This window comes from Girardinichthys multiradiatus, chromosome 18, assembly GCF_021462225.1.
Source record: "Girardinichthys multiradiatus isolate DD_20200921_A chromosome 18, DD_fGirMul_XY1, whole genome shotgun sequence".
Lineage (NCBI taxonomy): Eukaryota > Metazoa > Chordata > Actinopteri > Cyprinodontiformes > Goodeidae > Girardinichthys > Girardinichthys multiradiatus.
Window position 1 is genome coordinate 27,777,651 of NC_061810.1, and position 15,551 is coordinate 27,793,201.

At 41.1% G+C, this 15,551-nt stretch overlaps 1 protein-coding gene across 3 annotated transcripts in view; it reads right to left on the reverse strand.

Annotated features, from left to right (window-relative positions):
* Positions 1 to 14,757, reverse strand: part of arhgef12a (Rho guanine nucleotide exchange factor (GEF) 12a) — a 67,507-nt gene extending 52,750 nt beyond the window's left edge. The window contains exons 1-2 of one of the 3 annotated variants that reach the window (XM_047391509.1): positions 13,604 to 14,757; positions 13,358 to 13,488 (exon numbers count right to left, since the gene is read on the reverse strand). In XM_047391509.1, coding sequence (XP_047247465.1) covers positions 13,358 to 13,389 — 32 coding nt within the window. In that variant the 5' untranslated portion in view covers positions 13,390 to 13,488; positions 13,604 to 14,757. Of the gene's footprint in view, positions 1 to 13,357 lie in introns of all 3 variants that reach the window. The other 2 variants (XM_047391508.1, XM_047391510.1) reach the window with 2 other exon arrangements.
* Between the last annotated feature and the right edge of the window lie 794 nt (positions 14,758 to 15,551).

Sequence of the window (15,551 nt, forward strand, 5' to 3'; positions counted from 1 at the left end):
TACGAGCGGAGCAGGAGTTTGGTCCGCATTGCCGGCACTAAGTCGGACCTGTTCCCAGTGCATGTTGGACTCCGGCAGGGCTGCCCTTTGTCACCGGTCCTGTTCATAACTTTTATGGACAGGATTTCTAGACGCAGCCAAGGGCCGGAGGGGGTCGGGTTTGGGGACCAGTGGATTTCGTCTCTTCTTTTTGCAGATGACGTGGTCCTGCTGGCCCCCTCTAGCCAAGACCTACAGCATGCGCTGTGGCGGTTCGCAGCCGAGTGTGAAGCGGCTGGGATGAGGATCAGCTCCTCCAAATCCGAGGCCATGGTACTTGACCGGAAAAGGGTGGCTTGTCCTCTTCAGGTTGGAGGGGAGTTCCTGACTCAAGTGGAGGAGTTTAGGTATCTCGGGGTCTTGTTCACGAGTGAGGGAAGAATGGAGCGGGAGATCGACAGACGGATCGGTGCGGCTGCCACAGTAATGGGGGCGCTGTGCCGGTCCGTTGTGGTGAAGAGAGAGCTGAGCCGAAAAGCAAAGCTCTCAATTTACTGGTCGGTCTACGTTCCTACCCTCACCTATGGCCATGAACTTTGGGTCATGACCGAAAGAACGAGATCTCGGATACAAGCGGCTGAAATGAGCTTCCTCCGTAGGGTGGCCGGGCACTCCCTTAGAGATAGGGCGAGGAGCTCGGCCATCCGGGAGGGGCTCGGAGTAGAGCCGCTGCTCCTCCACATCGAGAGGAGCCAGTTGAGGTGGCTCGGGCATCTATACCGGATACCTCCTGGACGCCTTCCTCGGGAGGTGTTCCAGGCACGTCCCACCGGGAGGAGGCCCAGGGGACGGCCCAGGACACGCTGGAGGGACTATGTCTCTCGGCTGGCCTGGGAACGCCTTGGGCTCCCCCTGGAGGAACTGGAGGAGGTGTCTGGAGAGAGGGACGTCTGGGCGTCTCTGTTGAGTCTGCTGCCCCCGCGACCCGGTCCCGGATAAGCGGAAGACGACGAGTACGAGTACGAGTATATGGTACCAATAAGACTATAATAACAGTAATAATCAATTTGTTATTTTTTTTGTGGCAGTAGGAATAAGCATTCTCATGTCTACATGCAATCATGTCTTGTCATTCAGCCACCTAAAATAACCCAATAATAAATGTTATATAAAGAAATCCTAAAGGACTATATTGTACGCCAGATATATTATATGCAAAATGGACAGAGTCCTATGTTTAACACCTTTTGCAACAGATTGTGTCTTTAGCTATAGATGACCAACCAGAGTGCATTTTTTTACAAACCTTTAGACTGCAGATGGCATCTAAATTTATGAAAAGCCAAGAAAAACCTAAGCTAACCATTTATTCCCTTGAAAAAACCCCTATTCAACAAGCAACTCAGCTCGCTGAAATCTTCAGATGCTACAGTGCTTCCACAATCAGAACTAGGGCCTCTTCCTGCACTGGCCCACTTAATGAGCAGGGAATGAGTCAGGCATAAAGAAGGCAGAGTCAGAACAGAGACCGGCAGAAGGGAGGGGCAGCGCTGGAGCGGGTTTGGGCTTGAATGCTCCATTGAGGTTTGGTGTTTTGATGGAAAACTGTGGCAGAGCTGGGCCAACTGCTGCAAAAGTGGCAGCAAGGAAGGCTGGTAGCAGAGCAGGCCACAGAGAGAGAGACAGAGAGAGAAAAAGAAGAGTGGGAGAGGGACAGACGGTTCTAGGGAGAAGAACTTGAACACGTTTTGATTCTTGCGAGTTTGTGGATCTTTCAGATTATTGCAAACTGAGAGGACACCCGTGAAGTTACATGTTGTTCAATTATAAACAACTAATTTATAATGAAAGCTTCAAAGTAAATTCAAAACTATAACGGGAACACGTGATAAAGAAAAATCAACCAAGGTTAGGAAACAAACAGACATAGTTCAGTAAATTAAACTTGCTTTGTCATATAAAATGCTGTAGAAGTTCTTCTCAGTAAAACCCGTTAACTATCCTCACAGAGACTAAATCCACACGTTTCCAAAACCAATTAATTATTTGTCCCACACTACATGTGTCTTCAAATGTTTAAGGGGAAAAAACCATCCAAAACACCGTGCCCAAACGCAAAATTATTATTGGCCTCAATAGGAAATCATGATTGGACAGCTCAGATCAATTTTACAAGCCAAACCCTGGCGTGAGTACTGCCAGACCTGTACTATTACGAAAACATTTAAGCAGAGCCAGTCTGACAACGTGAAGTAGGCTAAAAGACCCCAAAAAGCAACACATGAAGAACAAAATCAAGAATAGATAAGAAACTAAATCATTCAGATCTATCAGTCTAAAAAGGATTACAAAGTAATTTCTAAGGCTTGTGACTCCCCAGAACCCCGTTTAGATCCATTGCCCACAAATGGAGAAAACATAGAACAGTGTGTGTCCCATAACCTCAGGAGAGAAACTAACAGCATTTAATAAAAGTGGTGTCAGGGGGCAGCATATGGAATAGCTAAAAAGAGAAGTAGAAGGCGGTGCTTTGCTGCATTAGGACCTTGCCATTATTGATGGAATCAAGAATTCTGATCTTCACCAGAAAACGCTGAAGGAAAATGTCTACTTACCAGTCTGAAACCCTAAACTGAAGTAAATATGGGCTATACAGGACAATGATCAAACAACACCAACAAGTCAATCACTGTATGCCTAAACACACAAAGTGAAGGTTTTGAAGTGGCCTAGTCCAATCTGATTGTAATGCTTTCCATGACCTTAAACACACCATTCATGCTTGAAAACCCACCGGTGTGGGGGAATATAAACACTTCTGCAAACTAAGGTAGGTAAAAACTCCTCCACAGCAACCCAAAAGACTCACTGCCAGTTACAGGAAACACATGACTGCAGAAGTTCCTGCCAAGGGTGGCAATACCAGTTTCTTTTCAGGGACCAACTGCTTTTTCACAGATTGGTTTGGGTAGCTTTTCCCCTAATAAATAAAATCATAATTTCAAAACAACTTTTTATATTTAATCTAATTTTATTTAATATACAATTTGTTTGATCATCTGAAACATTTAAGTTTGACAAAAAAATAAAAAAAAAATAAAGCAAATTCGTTTTCACAGCACGGTATTTACCCCAAAACTCGTCCAGAAACTGTCAGCTTTGGCGGATGCCCCCAGGCTGCTTAGACTAAGGTGTGTCTACTCCAACATCACACACCAGAGCACATCCTGAGATGATAGATTAGACTGGAAAACTTGGCAAACTGCATTTTGAGTCTTTGCGGATGGTGTGGCGTCCTCAGCTTGTTATTTGTGCTGAGCAATGGCTGTTGGCCTGCCAAGCAAGTACCTCATGGAGCTGGCAATCAGTGCTTTTCAACCAGCCAACCATTGACAGCACCTCCTAAAACAGACTTGTGTTCCTATTCCATACATGTAATGATACAGTCTGATTTAGGCTGGCAGCCAGCCAATGAGAAGGACATCAGCACAGAGACAGTCAAATCTTTGGACCAGAGTCACTCAAAAAGGGTACACACACAAACACTGACGTCACTACTTTCCACTCCTTGCGAGTCAAGAGGTTACAGCCACGGAGTCATGCTACTTTCTTAAAGCGCCTTCTGTGTTACACAAATATAAAACAAAATACTCTCTGTACATTTTCAGTTTCAACATGTTGCACTCTCTAATGCAACATAGTTTTAAGGAACAAAGAAAGGAAATAAGCGCAGGAGACAGAAAAAGCGAAGGAGGTGTGGTTTGTGTTAAAGAAACAAGACCAATAGCTCTGTAGCTCAAGCTACAGCCTCAGGGGGGAATCTGTGCCCTTTCTGCCCCAATAACCTCATCGGGATTCCTGACATGAGAGCTGGCGGATAGACATTTCTTCACGCTATGCTGTCTGCTGTCCTCAAGCACTGAGAAAGGAAAAAGGGTGTTAAGCTGTCCAAACCACTGATTATTGGTGAGACCTGCTGCCAGACCTGAAAACAATACTAATCAATGGGCGACTTCTCTGAGCTAATCGGGCTTTTTGAAATCCTGACTATACAAAGTTTTCTCTGCTGCTATTGATTTCAGGTTGCTTTTTAAAAGATTTTAAACTGGGGTGTAGAGGTGTGTAGACACACACACACACATATCTGGAGACAGATATAAGCCCCTTTCACACATGCATTCCTTGCATGTAGGTGTATGTGTAATGCTTAAGTTAACCCTTAGTAGGTCTTTCTGTAACATTTGGCTATAGAAGTCTAACATGTATTTACCACTTTTAACATGGAGCAGTTCGGAATTCCCGCAAATGCGTTAACAAACAGCGCCACACAGCAGCAGCGAGTTGGTTTAGATTGTGATATGTAGGGGTGTACTCCAACACTTGGCACAAGATCTCACGACATTAAAACCCCAAGAAATTTCATGGCAAAGCAAAGTCTGTCTCGCAAAGTGCTATCGGGTAGCATGCATTTACAAAAGCATTAAAAAGGTCTCAATGACTTTTAAATAATTTACGGCTGAAACAATAAATCCGATAAAAAAAATAAATTTGTCAACTAATTTAATAATCAATTAATAGTTAACAGGAGTATACAGACTCTAAAACATGCCATTTGCAGAAAGAACAACCCACTCAGAGCAGTAATAAAGCCAAAACTGTACAAAAACATATGTACAGTACATTTTGCATTTAAGTGTCTGTAAATGCGCTCTATCCAGAACTCCTTAAGGGGCATAGTTTTAGCTTCACCCAGTTCAAATTCTGCAAAAACCTCCTATTAAGCACCTTATGCTATCCGATTATTAATCGATTAATCAAAACAGTCAACAGATTAATCTATTATCAAAATATTTGTTATGATTTATGTGGCAGCATTTTGGGTACTCAATAGAAAAAACCAAATGATGATATTGTAACAGAAATGGCTAAATGTTCACCACTAATAACGCCGAAGTTGCGGGTTCACCTCTAATAAACCAAAGATACCAATGGCATGAAACACTGAAGGGGTAAAATAACCAGCAACTGAGAAGACAAGGCAGCATTAAACAAACAAAAAGGGTACAGTCAGTTCATTTGTGTGAGAACAATTTGGATTCTAAGACACAGATGTGAATTAAAAACACATGCAAGTACTGCTACTTGGTTGTGTCTTTCCCACTCATGCAACAATTTTGTGCAAAAACACCAGCAATTTAAACATGGGGTGATCTGTGAGCAATTAATTCAGAAACCGTCTGGAATTGAATGAACATGTGTTGCAAAAGCTTAAATAGATGGAAGAGCTTTCAGCAGCTGCACTAAAATATGAGTCATTATGGTTGAAATAATAATAATGATATATATATATATATATTTATTTGTCATATACATATGAAATAAAAAAATAAGACTCTTTATTTAAATGGCTACCACGTTAAATTTTAGTTGAAGTTTAAAGTTTATGCATTACTATACCTGGATTTCAGTCACATCTACGTTTAATTAGCTCTCACTTTCTACAGGTAATATCAGATTTGGAACAGTACTACATGGATTCCCTTCCAAGTCGTCCCTGAGTCAGCTGAAACAGACACTGCACCACTAAAACCACTGCTGAGGCAGCCTGTACCTTTTGTACAACATCCTTCATCTCACTGAATGGAAGACTTCAATATGGCACAGTTATTATATCAGAAAGCAGAGACTATGCTTTTTTTAAATCAACCACCCATTTCCAGTTGTTTCATATAAACATATAGCCGACGTGCAATCACAAGAAGAGCAAACACAAATTTTAAACATATTTACAGGAAAATTATTTATCTTACAATGATAGGTTTACAATGTGATGAATGCATCACAGTACAGTCAGCAGAACACAAGGGCTAACAGCTAGCTAGAAGGGTGTAGCTGAGTTCAAGGTCATGAACTGTTAAATGGACATGTGAGGACATAACACTTGAACAAGATAACTCTCACTCCTTGTCCCTCCTTTGTCTATTGTTGTGATCCAGTCTTTTAGGGAGTAAAAGTAATGTCCAGGCCCTTAAGCTCTTGTGGTTAACAAGACAGGATCATAAGAGGTGTCCAGAGGCATCAACATCACAAAGCTGGGTGATAGACCCCAAACTCCCCAGGCAGTCAGTGCCCTTGTTAATGCCCATTCTTCAACATCAAAACCCCTCGGGCATGGCTTGATTCTTAAATCTCTGCCGTTCTAATCCTTTCCCCAGCTTTATCTGTTTCTTTTTTTCAGGCTCCACTTTGCTGATACATCTGAATATTAAAGAATAATATAATAAATTAAATGGATGTAAACACTTGTTACTTGCTGGTTAAAATATGATTTGACCTGCATGTCAATTTGTACTTGTTCATAAATGTATGGAGATTTACAACAGCCTAGAAAGATAAACGCAGGTGAGGGAGTCTCATTTTCAGTTTTGCGGCACTGGTGTTCTTTATTTTATAATTGTTTGACGGTAAGCAGACAGGAAATGGTTGAATGAATGGGGGAAGGGTGTGCAGAAAACGTCGCTGGGGCTTGATCCCGCAACCGCCTGCATCGAGGACTAAGGTCTCTGTACATGGGTCGCACGCTTAAACCCCTACGCCATCAGCGCTCCGCCCACTCAAATCCGACTTAATTTCAGGAATTTAAAAGGCTATGATGGACAGCAAGAATCTGACAATAAATGAAGAGAGGTACTGTCAATGCGCTATAAGATGTTTTTCAACAACACACTGTGTAATATGGCAGCATAAATCAATAAAATGGCACCCTAATTTTTATATAAAATATGTAAATAGTCTTAAAAACCCAAAGACTATCAATGTCGATATACCTACGGTTAAGCCCAACATTTTTCATACCAACAGTCCAACAGTTTCAGAACAACTGAGCTTGGTAATTAAATACATACATGATGGATGGATGGATGGAGAGAGAGAGAGAGAGAGAGAGAGAGAGAGAGAGAGAGAGGAAGGTAGGTAGGTAGGTAGGTAGGTAGGTAGGTAGGTAGGTAGGTAGGTAGGTAGGTAGGTAGGTAGGTAGGTAGGTAGGTAGGTAGGTAGATAGATAGATAGATAGATAGATAGATAGATAGATAGATAGATAGATAGATAGATAGATAGATAGATAGATAGATAGATAGATAGATAGATAGATAGATAGATAGATAGATAGATAGATAGATAGATAGATAGATAGATAGATAGATAGATAGATAGATAGATAGATAGATAGATAGAGGAAAGAAAGAAAGAAAGAGATAACAGCAGGTCTCCAACAGACAAATAAACACATGATGAGAATATGCTGGACTTCTTTAAAAAAAATAACTCTCCTACAGTAAAACCTCTAAATAGAAACAAATCTGAATGTGAATTTTTCCTAATCCAAATGTCGTATAAACGTAAATTTTATAGAATAGGTAGCTAACGCCAGTCGTTGAAAGCTACTGTCCTGCAGTTTCAGAAGGAGCCCTTCTCCATCACACCTGAATCAAATGGCTGAATTGCCTCATCAACATGTCATTCTGCTCTGCAGTGGGCTGGTAACGAGCCAATTATTTGATTCAGGTGAATCATGTAAAAGTTGCAGGACAGTAGCTCTCGAGGACTGCACTAGTATGAATTTGTATGAATTTAAAAGTCCTACTACCTTTAACCAGTTTCTCATGGCAACCAGAACTGTACTGACTGTCCAGTTATGTTTAGACATTGCTCAGACATTTGCTAGGGATTATTTTTGTTTATGCAAAAGCACCTGGTATTTTGTCCTTATAGGAGTTTCAATAAAATAGCACTCTCTGCTCCCACACTGCACTAACTGGGTTTTGGGAAAGATGCAATAATGTTATGATAACAATACCAATAGACTTGGCACAAATGGCTACATAGTCTTCAGTGAATGTGCATCTCAACCCTGCTGATGACCTTTGATTGGGAAACTGTTTGCTGATGTGGCAGGGTAACGCTAGCTCCCTTATTCTGTTTTGATGCGACTCTTTATCATTTGGCTCGTAACATATTTTCCTACAGCCTTTGTGCTGTTTCGGTGCAACACATGTCGCTCCGACACATTTCTCTTGTTTATAAGAAGTAAAGCTGCTTGCTTGGAGTGTTGGACTGTGGAAACTTAAGGAGCGCAGCACATTACTGTTTTTAACGTAGTGCTTTTTTGATAGTGCTGTTTGCATAGTAAGAGGCTGTTCAGCAGCAGACTGCAGGTTTGCTACATGAGCAGATAGCCTGGCTAATTAACCAATTACCCAGCTTCCATCAGGTTGTTAGTCCCACTCACACCACATTTATAAGACTACTTGTGACTGCAGGATAATTTAAGCATTTTTTTCAAAATATCTTTAGTATAAACAAACTGATGTAAGTAAAAACAATTAGATCATATTATATTTTTGTGTAGTGGTATTTTTACTCAAGGTTATGATATTGTAAATATCTCATACAAGCCCATGTCAAAGTTAATCTGACCTCATGACAGTGTCATTCACCTTTTAATAAAACTATTTTTCAAAGATCTTTAAAACAGCTTACCAGCAGTGTAATTCATTAGCCATAAACATGCCGAATCTCACGCTTATTTACTAAAGGAAAATTGGAATTAAATGAAAAAATATTTTCCAGGTGAATTCCGATTTCTTTGCGAGACACCTGCAGCTGGTGCACGGACATCTTTAGCATCTCAATTTGAACCTCTTGTCAGTGCTTTACACTCTCTCTACATACTCGTTTTACTGCATAGTTCAGAGCAGCTGACGCAGCTCCTTCAGTATCAGCACTCACTTGATGGATTGAAAGGATGCTGCATTATCAGGGACGGTTGCCAAATGCAGGAGATGCATACCAGCAAGCCAAGCTGTCAGAACCCCTCATGAAAACATTTATCATGAGGAAACAAACTACACTGCAGCATGGCAAACATAAACTTCAGTGCTATGTTATTGTCAAAAGGGGCTGGCATCATCACTTTTCGATCTTCATTGCTCAACAAACACTTAGTGTTTGTAGGATTACACGCGCATCTAATGCTATGTTTTGTTTTGAAAGGGTTTTCCTCCTTATGAAAAATAACATAGCCGCAAGTTTTCTGTCACGGATTGACATTTTTCAGACTTCTTTGACAAACAGTTGCAGGAATATGAAGTGGATAGGCGATTTGCTTGCACTGAAAACTATTGTTTACAACCAGTGATGTCAACAGCACCGGTTTCCGGGAGGACCTCAGGAGGGAGGTGGTGGGAAAACGTGGAGATCAGCAGAACTCGGTGACAAAGAGCTAACAGGCACATAGTGGTGAGAGCCTGAAACATGTGAGAGACAAACTGCTGTCAAAGCCGACGCTGCTAAAAACACAGCCTATAAAGCGTTGTACGTGAAGCAAGAGGAAGCGAGGGAAATGCAGCACTGTCAACTATTTTTTAACATAAAACCCTGATGAGCAGCTGCATCCTACATGAAAGCAATTAAAGCTGTTGGGCTACAGAAGCACACAGCTAGCTGCATAAAAGGCCTACTGTAAAATCTGCTCTTTAAAATAATACATTAGCCTATGTTATTTTCCTTTATGTGGAGTAAAAATAATAGTTATTAAAGCGGAAAAGTGATGAACTCCAACACATAAACAAGCTCAGTAGAATTTGAACAAAAATACATCTGTGTAGCACTATATGTCACAATGGATTGTATGATATTTTTGGGCAAGCTATAAAGCTGTGTTAATTTAAAATTAGCACCAGCCTATTGTCATAAGTATCTTTAATATGTTTAAATCACAGAATTCAACTATATAAATTTAATTTATGGTGCCACACACAGGCATAGATCAGTTTGCAGTATCAAGGAGTCCAAAGGTGTTTAATAGGTTTGACAGTTCCAAAACTAGTAACGTTTTCTATCTTATTATTTAAAGCAGTCTGGTATAAAGCTGTCCCTCTCAACTGGTGGGTCCTGACGTAAAAGTGCCAGTGGGTCACCGGTCTTTGTCTGGGCAAAAAATGTCATCAACATCAATGGGGTCTCGCCTGTGCACACTGCTTACAGCAGGTGGTGATAAAGTCCTCTAATGTGAGCTGACACCTATCGTTTAACACCATAGAAGAATACATATACAGTTTTTTTTTTTTTCAATATGCCAAGTGAGCATGGAGAAACATAGGTATTACACTGGGTATATCAGATACTATTTTACTGAGAAACAAAGGGATCACAATTGGATGTGCAAACCCCTTCGGACTGAAGTTCGGGTGCTGCACTGTGATAAGCGAGTATCCTTCCCTTCCCACTCAAGCTTTAAAAATCCTCTTACCATTCAGATCTACCTCTCTGATGGCTTCTTGGCTTTGGTTCAGCTGAAAACACAGAATCAGACTGGACACTGAGCGCGGCCTCAGAGATTAGCTTTTTCTATTATAAATCCAGACTACTAGGAGCAAAGAACTTCCTCGGTTCTCATGAATTCTTGCAAATTCAGGTTATGATGTAAGTACAGTTCGCAATAAATTCTGCTATTTTTTCCCCCTGGTACAATATTTTTTAATATTAAACTTTTGAATTGCACCTTTTATTCATTCATTTTTTTTTAGTTTGCGGGATAAAACTTCAACTAAAGAAACTCTAATTCTTTGTTAGTTTTGGTTTCAGTCAGAGAATATTAAGCTAAAGCTACATATCTTGAGTTGCAAAACCTACTTCTCAGTAGCTGTACTTTGTTTTTTTACTTCGTCCATTTTGCATGAAAGCAAAGTCTGTTGAAACCGGTTGTTACTGATTCCTGTTTTAAAACTACAGCCAGCAAGCTACGAGCAGCATGTCTTTAAAGCAGCAAACTGCAGGCTGGCTACCAAAGCAGATAACCTGACTAATTAAACAGCTAATTTCAGCTTATTATACTAGTTTTACCCTATAAAGAGCTAAACAAGCACCCAAAAAAATAATACTGTTAACTTGGTGTTTATTTTATTTTTATTTTTTTTGATTAAGTCAATGTATTAAATTCAAAATAATAAGAAGAAAATGTTGCTGACAATATTATTGTAACTGTAGTACTCATTGGCTATATTGTTTTCAGGTCAGTGTGAATAAGTATTACTTGTCTGTTTTATATAAAACCAATAAGTTGATGATCTACATTGTTAAGTAAATATCATGAAACTTGCCGGGTATTTTTATTCAAGTTTGGCATATCGTGAGAATCACATACCGACTCAAGCCTAACCATACACAGAGTCACATAAATACCATCTGACAAACCGCACACACACAAGTGCAACACACATAATAAATACCACTACAATTGCAGTTGGTGCCAGCCGCTGTTGCCATCATTTCAGTGGGGGAAGGGGGTCAAGTAAAATGGGTTGGGCTTTAGCCTCCAGCTCAAACCCATGAGGATATTTCACATCCCAACCTGTGCAATAAGCTCCCCTCTGTTCCCAGTCTACAAACACATTCCAGGAAGCTTGGCCTGGTCTGCTTGCAGGTATGTGGGATTCAAGGAGGGAGGAAGGCTTGATATAATGCACCAGCTTCCCTTCTGTTTCACTGTCAAGGTACATCAGATTGAGAACAGAAACCTCCTTATTCCCTAAAGTTGCAAAACCCACAGAGAAGCTCATTCCTGTAATGACACAAGGCAACGTGTAGAGATGTACACGGACTGCATCTCAATGCACTGCCGTGAAACACACAAATAGCTCTCTTTCATACAGCCCAAAAAACATGTTATTTAGCCCTTCTGGTTTAACCTTTGATTTTTAGACAGACAGCTGCCAAGATAAAGCGATTACTTCATGCAGCCGAGGTTTTATTTAAATCCAGAGATTGCTTTAATAGGTGTAGGAGAGGGTTAGCTTTAAAGGCTTAAGGGTAATAGTGATGTTGAAAGGTGTACACGGATTAGAGATGACTGATTCCTAGCACAAACACACTGAAGGCCATCCCAATCGTTGGACAAGTGTCTCCTCCTTGGCAAGAACTCCATGCACGCCAGAATTTCCATTAAGGTTTGATGCCCCTCTACAGTAATGTAGCACATTTATTACTGAGCATTTCAACAGAGAGGGTTCACTATAAGAGGCTTACTAAAAGCATGTGTACTGTGCACAAATATCAGAGCATTGGTTCTCAGGTTTTTATAACAAGTACTGTCTCGGTAAATACTGAGTTTTCCAAGTACAACCATACTGACAGTAGTCCTTCAGCAGGGCAAGGAGTTTTTTTTAGTTTGTTGTTGTATGTCAATAAAACGACCATCAACAACCAGAGATCAGAATCGGGCAATTTTCACTTGAACAGCTCTGACTGGTGATTAACAGGTCATTAAATCATTCTGTGTTCATTAAATCCCACAAAACTAGGAATTTCCACCATTTTCCGTCTATAAATGCAGCAGCCCACACTATGTACTTTGGTGCAGTTTTTGAGTTCATAAAAAAAAAAAAAAACAATCTGATAAAGGTTAGCAGAAGAAGCTTTGCTGCCAACATTATTTGTAAATCCTCTATTTTCTGTTGGATTAAAATCTACCACCTCTATTAAACAACCTACAGCACATTTTTTAGATGTCATAGTCCTTGGAAATAAAATAAAACAAAACAAAATTGGTCAAAATCCGGAAAAGCAGGTCAGACCTCAAAGAAAATCAGAGATTGGTACTGGCCTGATCAGGGCATTTCTAATAAAAATATAGTTATCTATTTGCACTGCATGCCTGCATGATTGATTGAAGGATACACTTCACTTTTTACTTGGAAGATAAAATTTAGAAAGTTGGAGAACTTAACATAAAGGTCCTGTGAAGCCAGGATTTTGAGTAGGAAAATCTGAGGTTTCTGACCAACCTTTTACACTGAATCCAATATGGCTGCCTGGCATATAAACCTTTGTAGTAGCTGCAGTAAAAAACACTGTATTTCTGCACTTATGATGATTTTGTATCGTATTCTTGCTTTCATACATAGCACAATAAATCATCCTTTACTCCGCATGATCTGTTTGAGAATCCCATCTTTTTGGTAGAGATGTACCAAGTGCATGCTGTTGGTTGATGTGTTTATAGACAGATAATGCCGGGAGTTCTTAGTTCTGACGCTTTAAATGAAACCAATTAGAGCCAATTAAAGAAAAAAATATGGCAGGTTCTGAACTCTGGACTGGTACATCGCTACCTTTAAAATGTTGAGGTTTATAATGTCTAAATTTTACTTAATTTGTTTGTATTTGCCTTACAAATAAAGGACACCCAAATTTCTTCTGAGTACTGCTAAAAGCTGCCAAAGTACCACCAGAAGCACACCTACCACAGTTTGAGAACCATGACCTTAGAGGGATTAATGTGTGTGTGTGTGTGTGCAGACAGTGGATGAGCAGACATTACCTGTCAGTGGAGCTGAACTGTGTGTCACTCATTGGGCTTCCGGTTCTAGATTTGCAGCAAATTATATCCCATCAACATTTTCCAGAGCGTGGTGACCTGACTTCCTGGAGCGTCCTTCTCTGGCATTCGTCCTGAAGTAGGCAAGGATTTTGTAAACAATGATCAGAATCAACTCCGTTTGGGAACGGTTGTTGCAAAGCACGTCCAAAGATTAAATAGGGGGCAAAATAAAAATAAAACACTGACTGGTTGATCCTGTTTACAGGCAATCCTTGTCGAAATGAAACAGCAGCAAGGACCTTACAGTGTAGAGCGTTTCGCCAGCAATAATAAATATAAAAACAGCTCCAGCAGGCAAAACTTGTCGTTCATATATGGACTCCTTGTATGACTCCTTCTGCATTCACATTACAGTTTTCCGCCGGTAGGAAACGTGTAAACAATCCAAAATGCACCACCAGACACCTTGGCCCAGCGATGTAGTCTGTCTGCCACCACCCCTCGCTCGGCTACCAGTGGCCTCGGTGCCTAAATGATCTTAAAAAAGACGCTGGAAATTCCCGCAGTCCCATTTGGTATTCCCTGTTCCCAGAAATGCCTGCCTGTGACTGTGGGGACGACTCTCCCGTGATCATGAGAATCGCTCAGTAGCGAGTATCAACGAACCGTGTTACAAGTTAGCAAAACAACTGCGGCTAAATGTTGAGATTAAAAAACAAAGCGGCTTAAGATGTTCATATTTATATATAGAAAACAAGAAATATGGTTGTGTTTTCGGCTATCCTTTCTCACGCCAGGCTGGCAGGCGTTAAATCTCGCCTGCTACCAGCAAACAAAACAGATGAGCCCTTTCAGCAAAAAAGAAAAAAAAAAAAAACTTTGCTTCGTGTGTGCTCTTGTTTCGAGTGCAAACTAAGCAAACTCCCGTTCACAACAATGAGCCGAGCCGCGACGGAAAAAATGATATGTAACAACACCCTCTTGAGTCCCGTGTAGCTTGTGATATGTCTCCGTGTCGAAAAGTCTCCGGGAGCACAAAAAAAAAAAAAAAAAAAACATCCAGCGGAGTAGGGGTTAGCACAGCGCTACGTCGCTTGACTCCATGTTTCCAGGATTCGGTCGTTTCTCGGCAGAATTCCCGTGGATGGAAAGCAGGTTAGCAACGCGGCCAGCTAACGGGACGCAAAGTATCAACCGCTCCTCTGTAAACAGCCACCGAAAGCCTCGGAGGGGTCCTCAAACTGTTGGCAAACGTAAAAGGCGCTGTTTCCCGATGGGAGACACGGCTTGTAGAAGAGTAGAACTTGAGGAAAGGTAGCGAGAGAAAAAAAAAATCCCACTTTCTGCCGCTAGCAACGCCCTAGCCCGCTACCAGTTGGAGTCCAGTAGCGCTTCCACTGACCACTTCCGCCGGTTGATGGGAAAATGTTTAGTTGTATCACATTGTTAGAAAACATTACAGTAAAACCGCTTAAAATCGGGATAACAGCCCTGCCACCACTACTACTACACGTAACAACACTGTAATATCAATTCTGACTTGTATATGATGCATTCTTGCTGCAGGCTTTAGGCTATCCATAAAAAAAGCCAGATATGTAATTACACTATAAAAAATGAATTTTGGAGGGTATTAAATATCAGTCAGTCATTTTCTACCGCTTCTTTCATTGTGGGTCGCGGGGAATCTGGTGCCTATCTCCAGCAGTCTATGGGTGGGAGGCGGGGTACACCCTGGGCAGGCCGCCATTCCATCGCAGGCAGGGCAACACAGACACACAACCATGCACACCTAAGGGCAATGTAGAGAGACCAGTTAACCTAACAGTCATGTTTGGGGACTGTGGGAGGAAGCCGGAGTACCCGGATAAAAACCATGCATGCACGGTGAGAACAAGCAAACTCCAAGCAGAAAGACCCCCGGCCGGGAGTCAAACCCAGGACCTTCTTGCTGCAAGGCAACAATGCTACCAACTGCGCCACCGTGCAGCCATGGTATTGAATATTACCAAATAAAGTGTTATGTTCAGTAATGCTGTGTACATGCATATTTCTTCATTTCACGTTTGCCTACTTTTGGATGTGTTGAAGGAAATCACATTGAATTAGGCCAAGTTGTGTGTTTTTTTGTGAGTTTCAAACTCTCCAAATTTCCCTTTTACCTTTTTTTCATATGCCTTTTAAGACAGTGTTT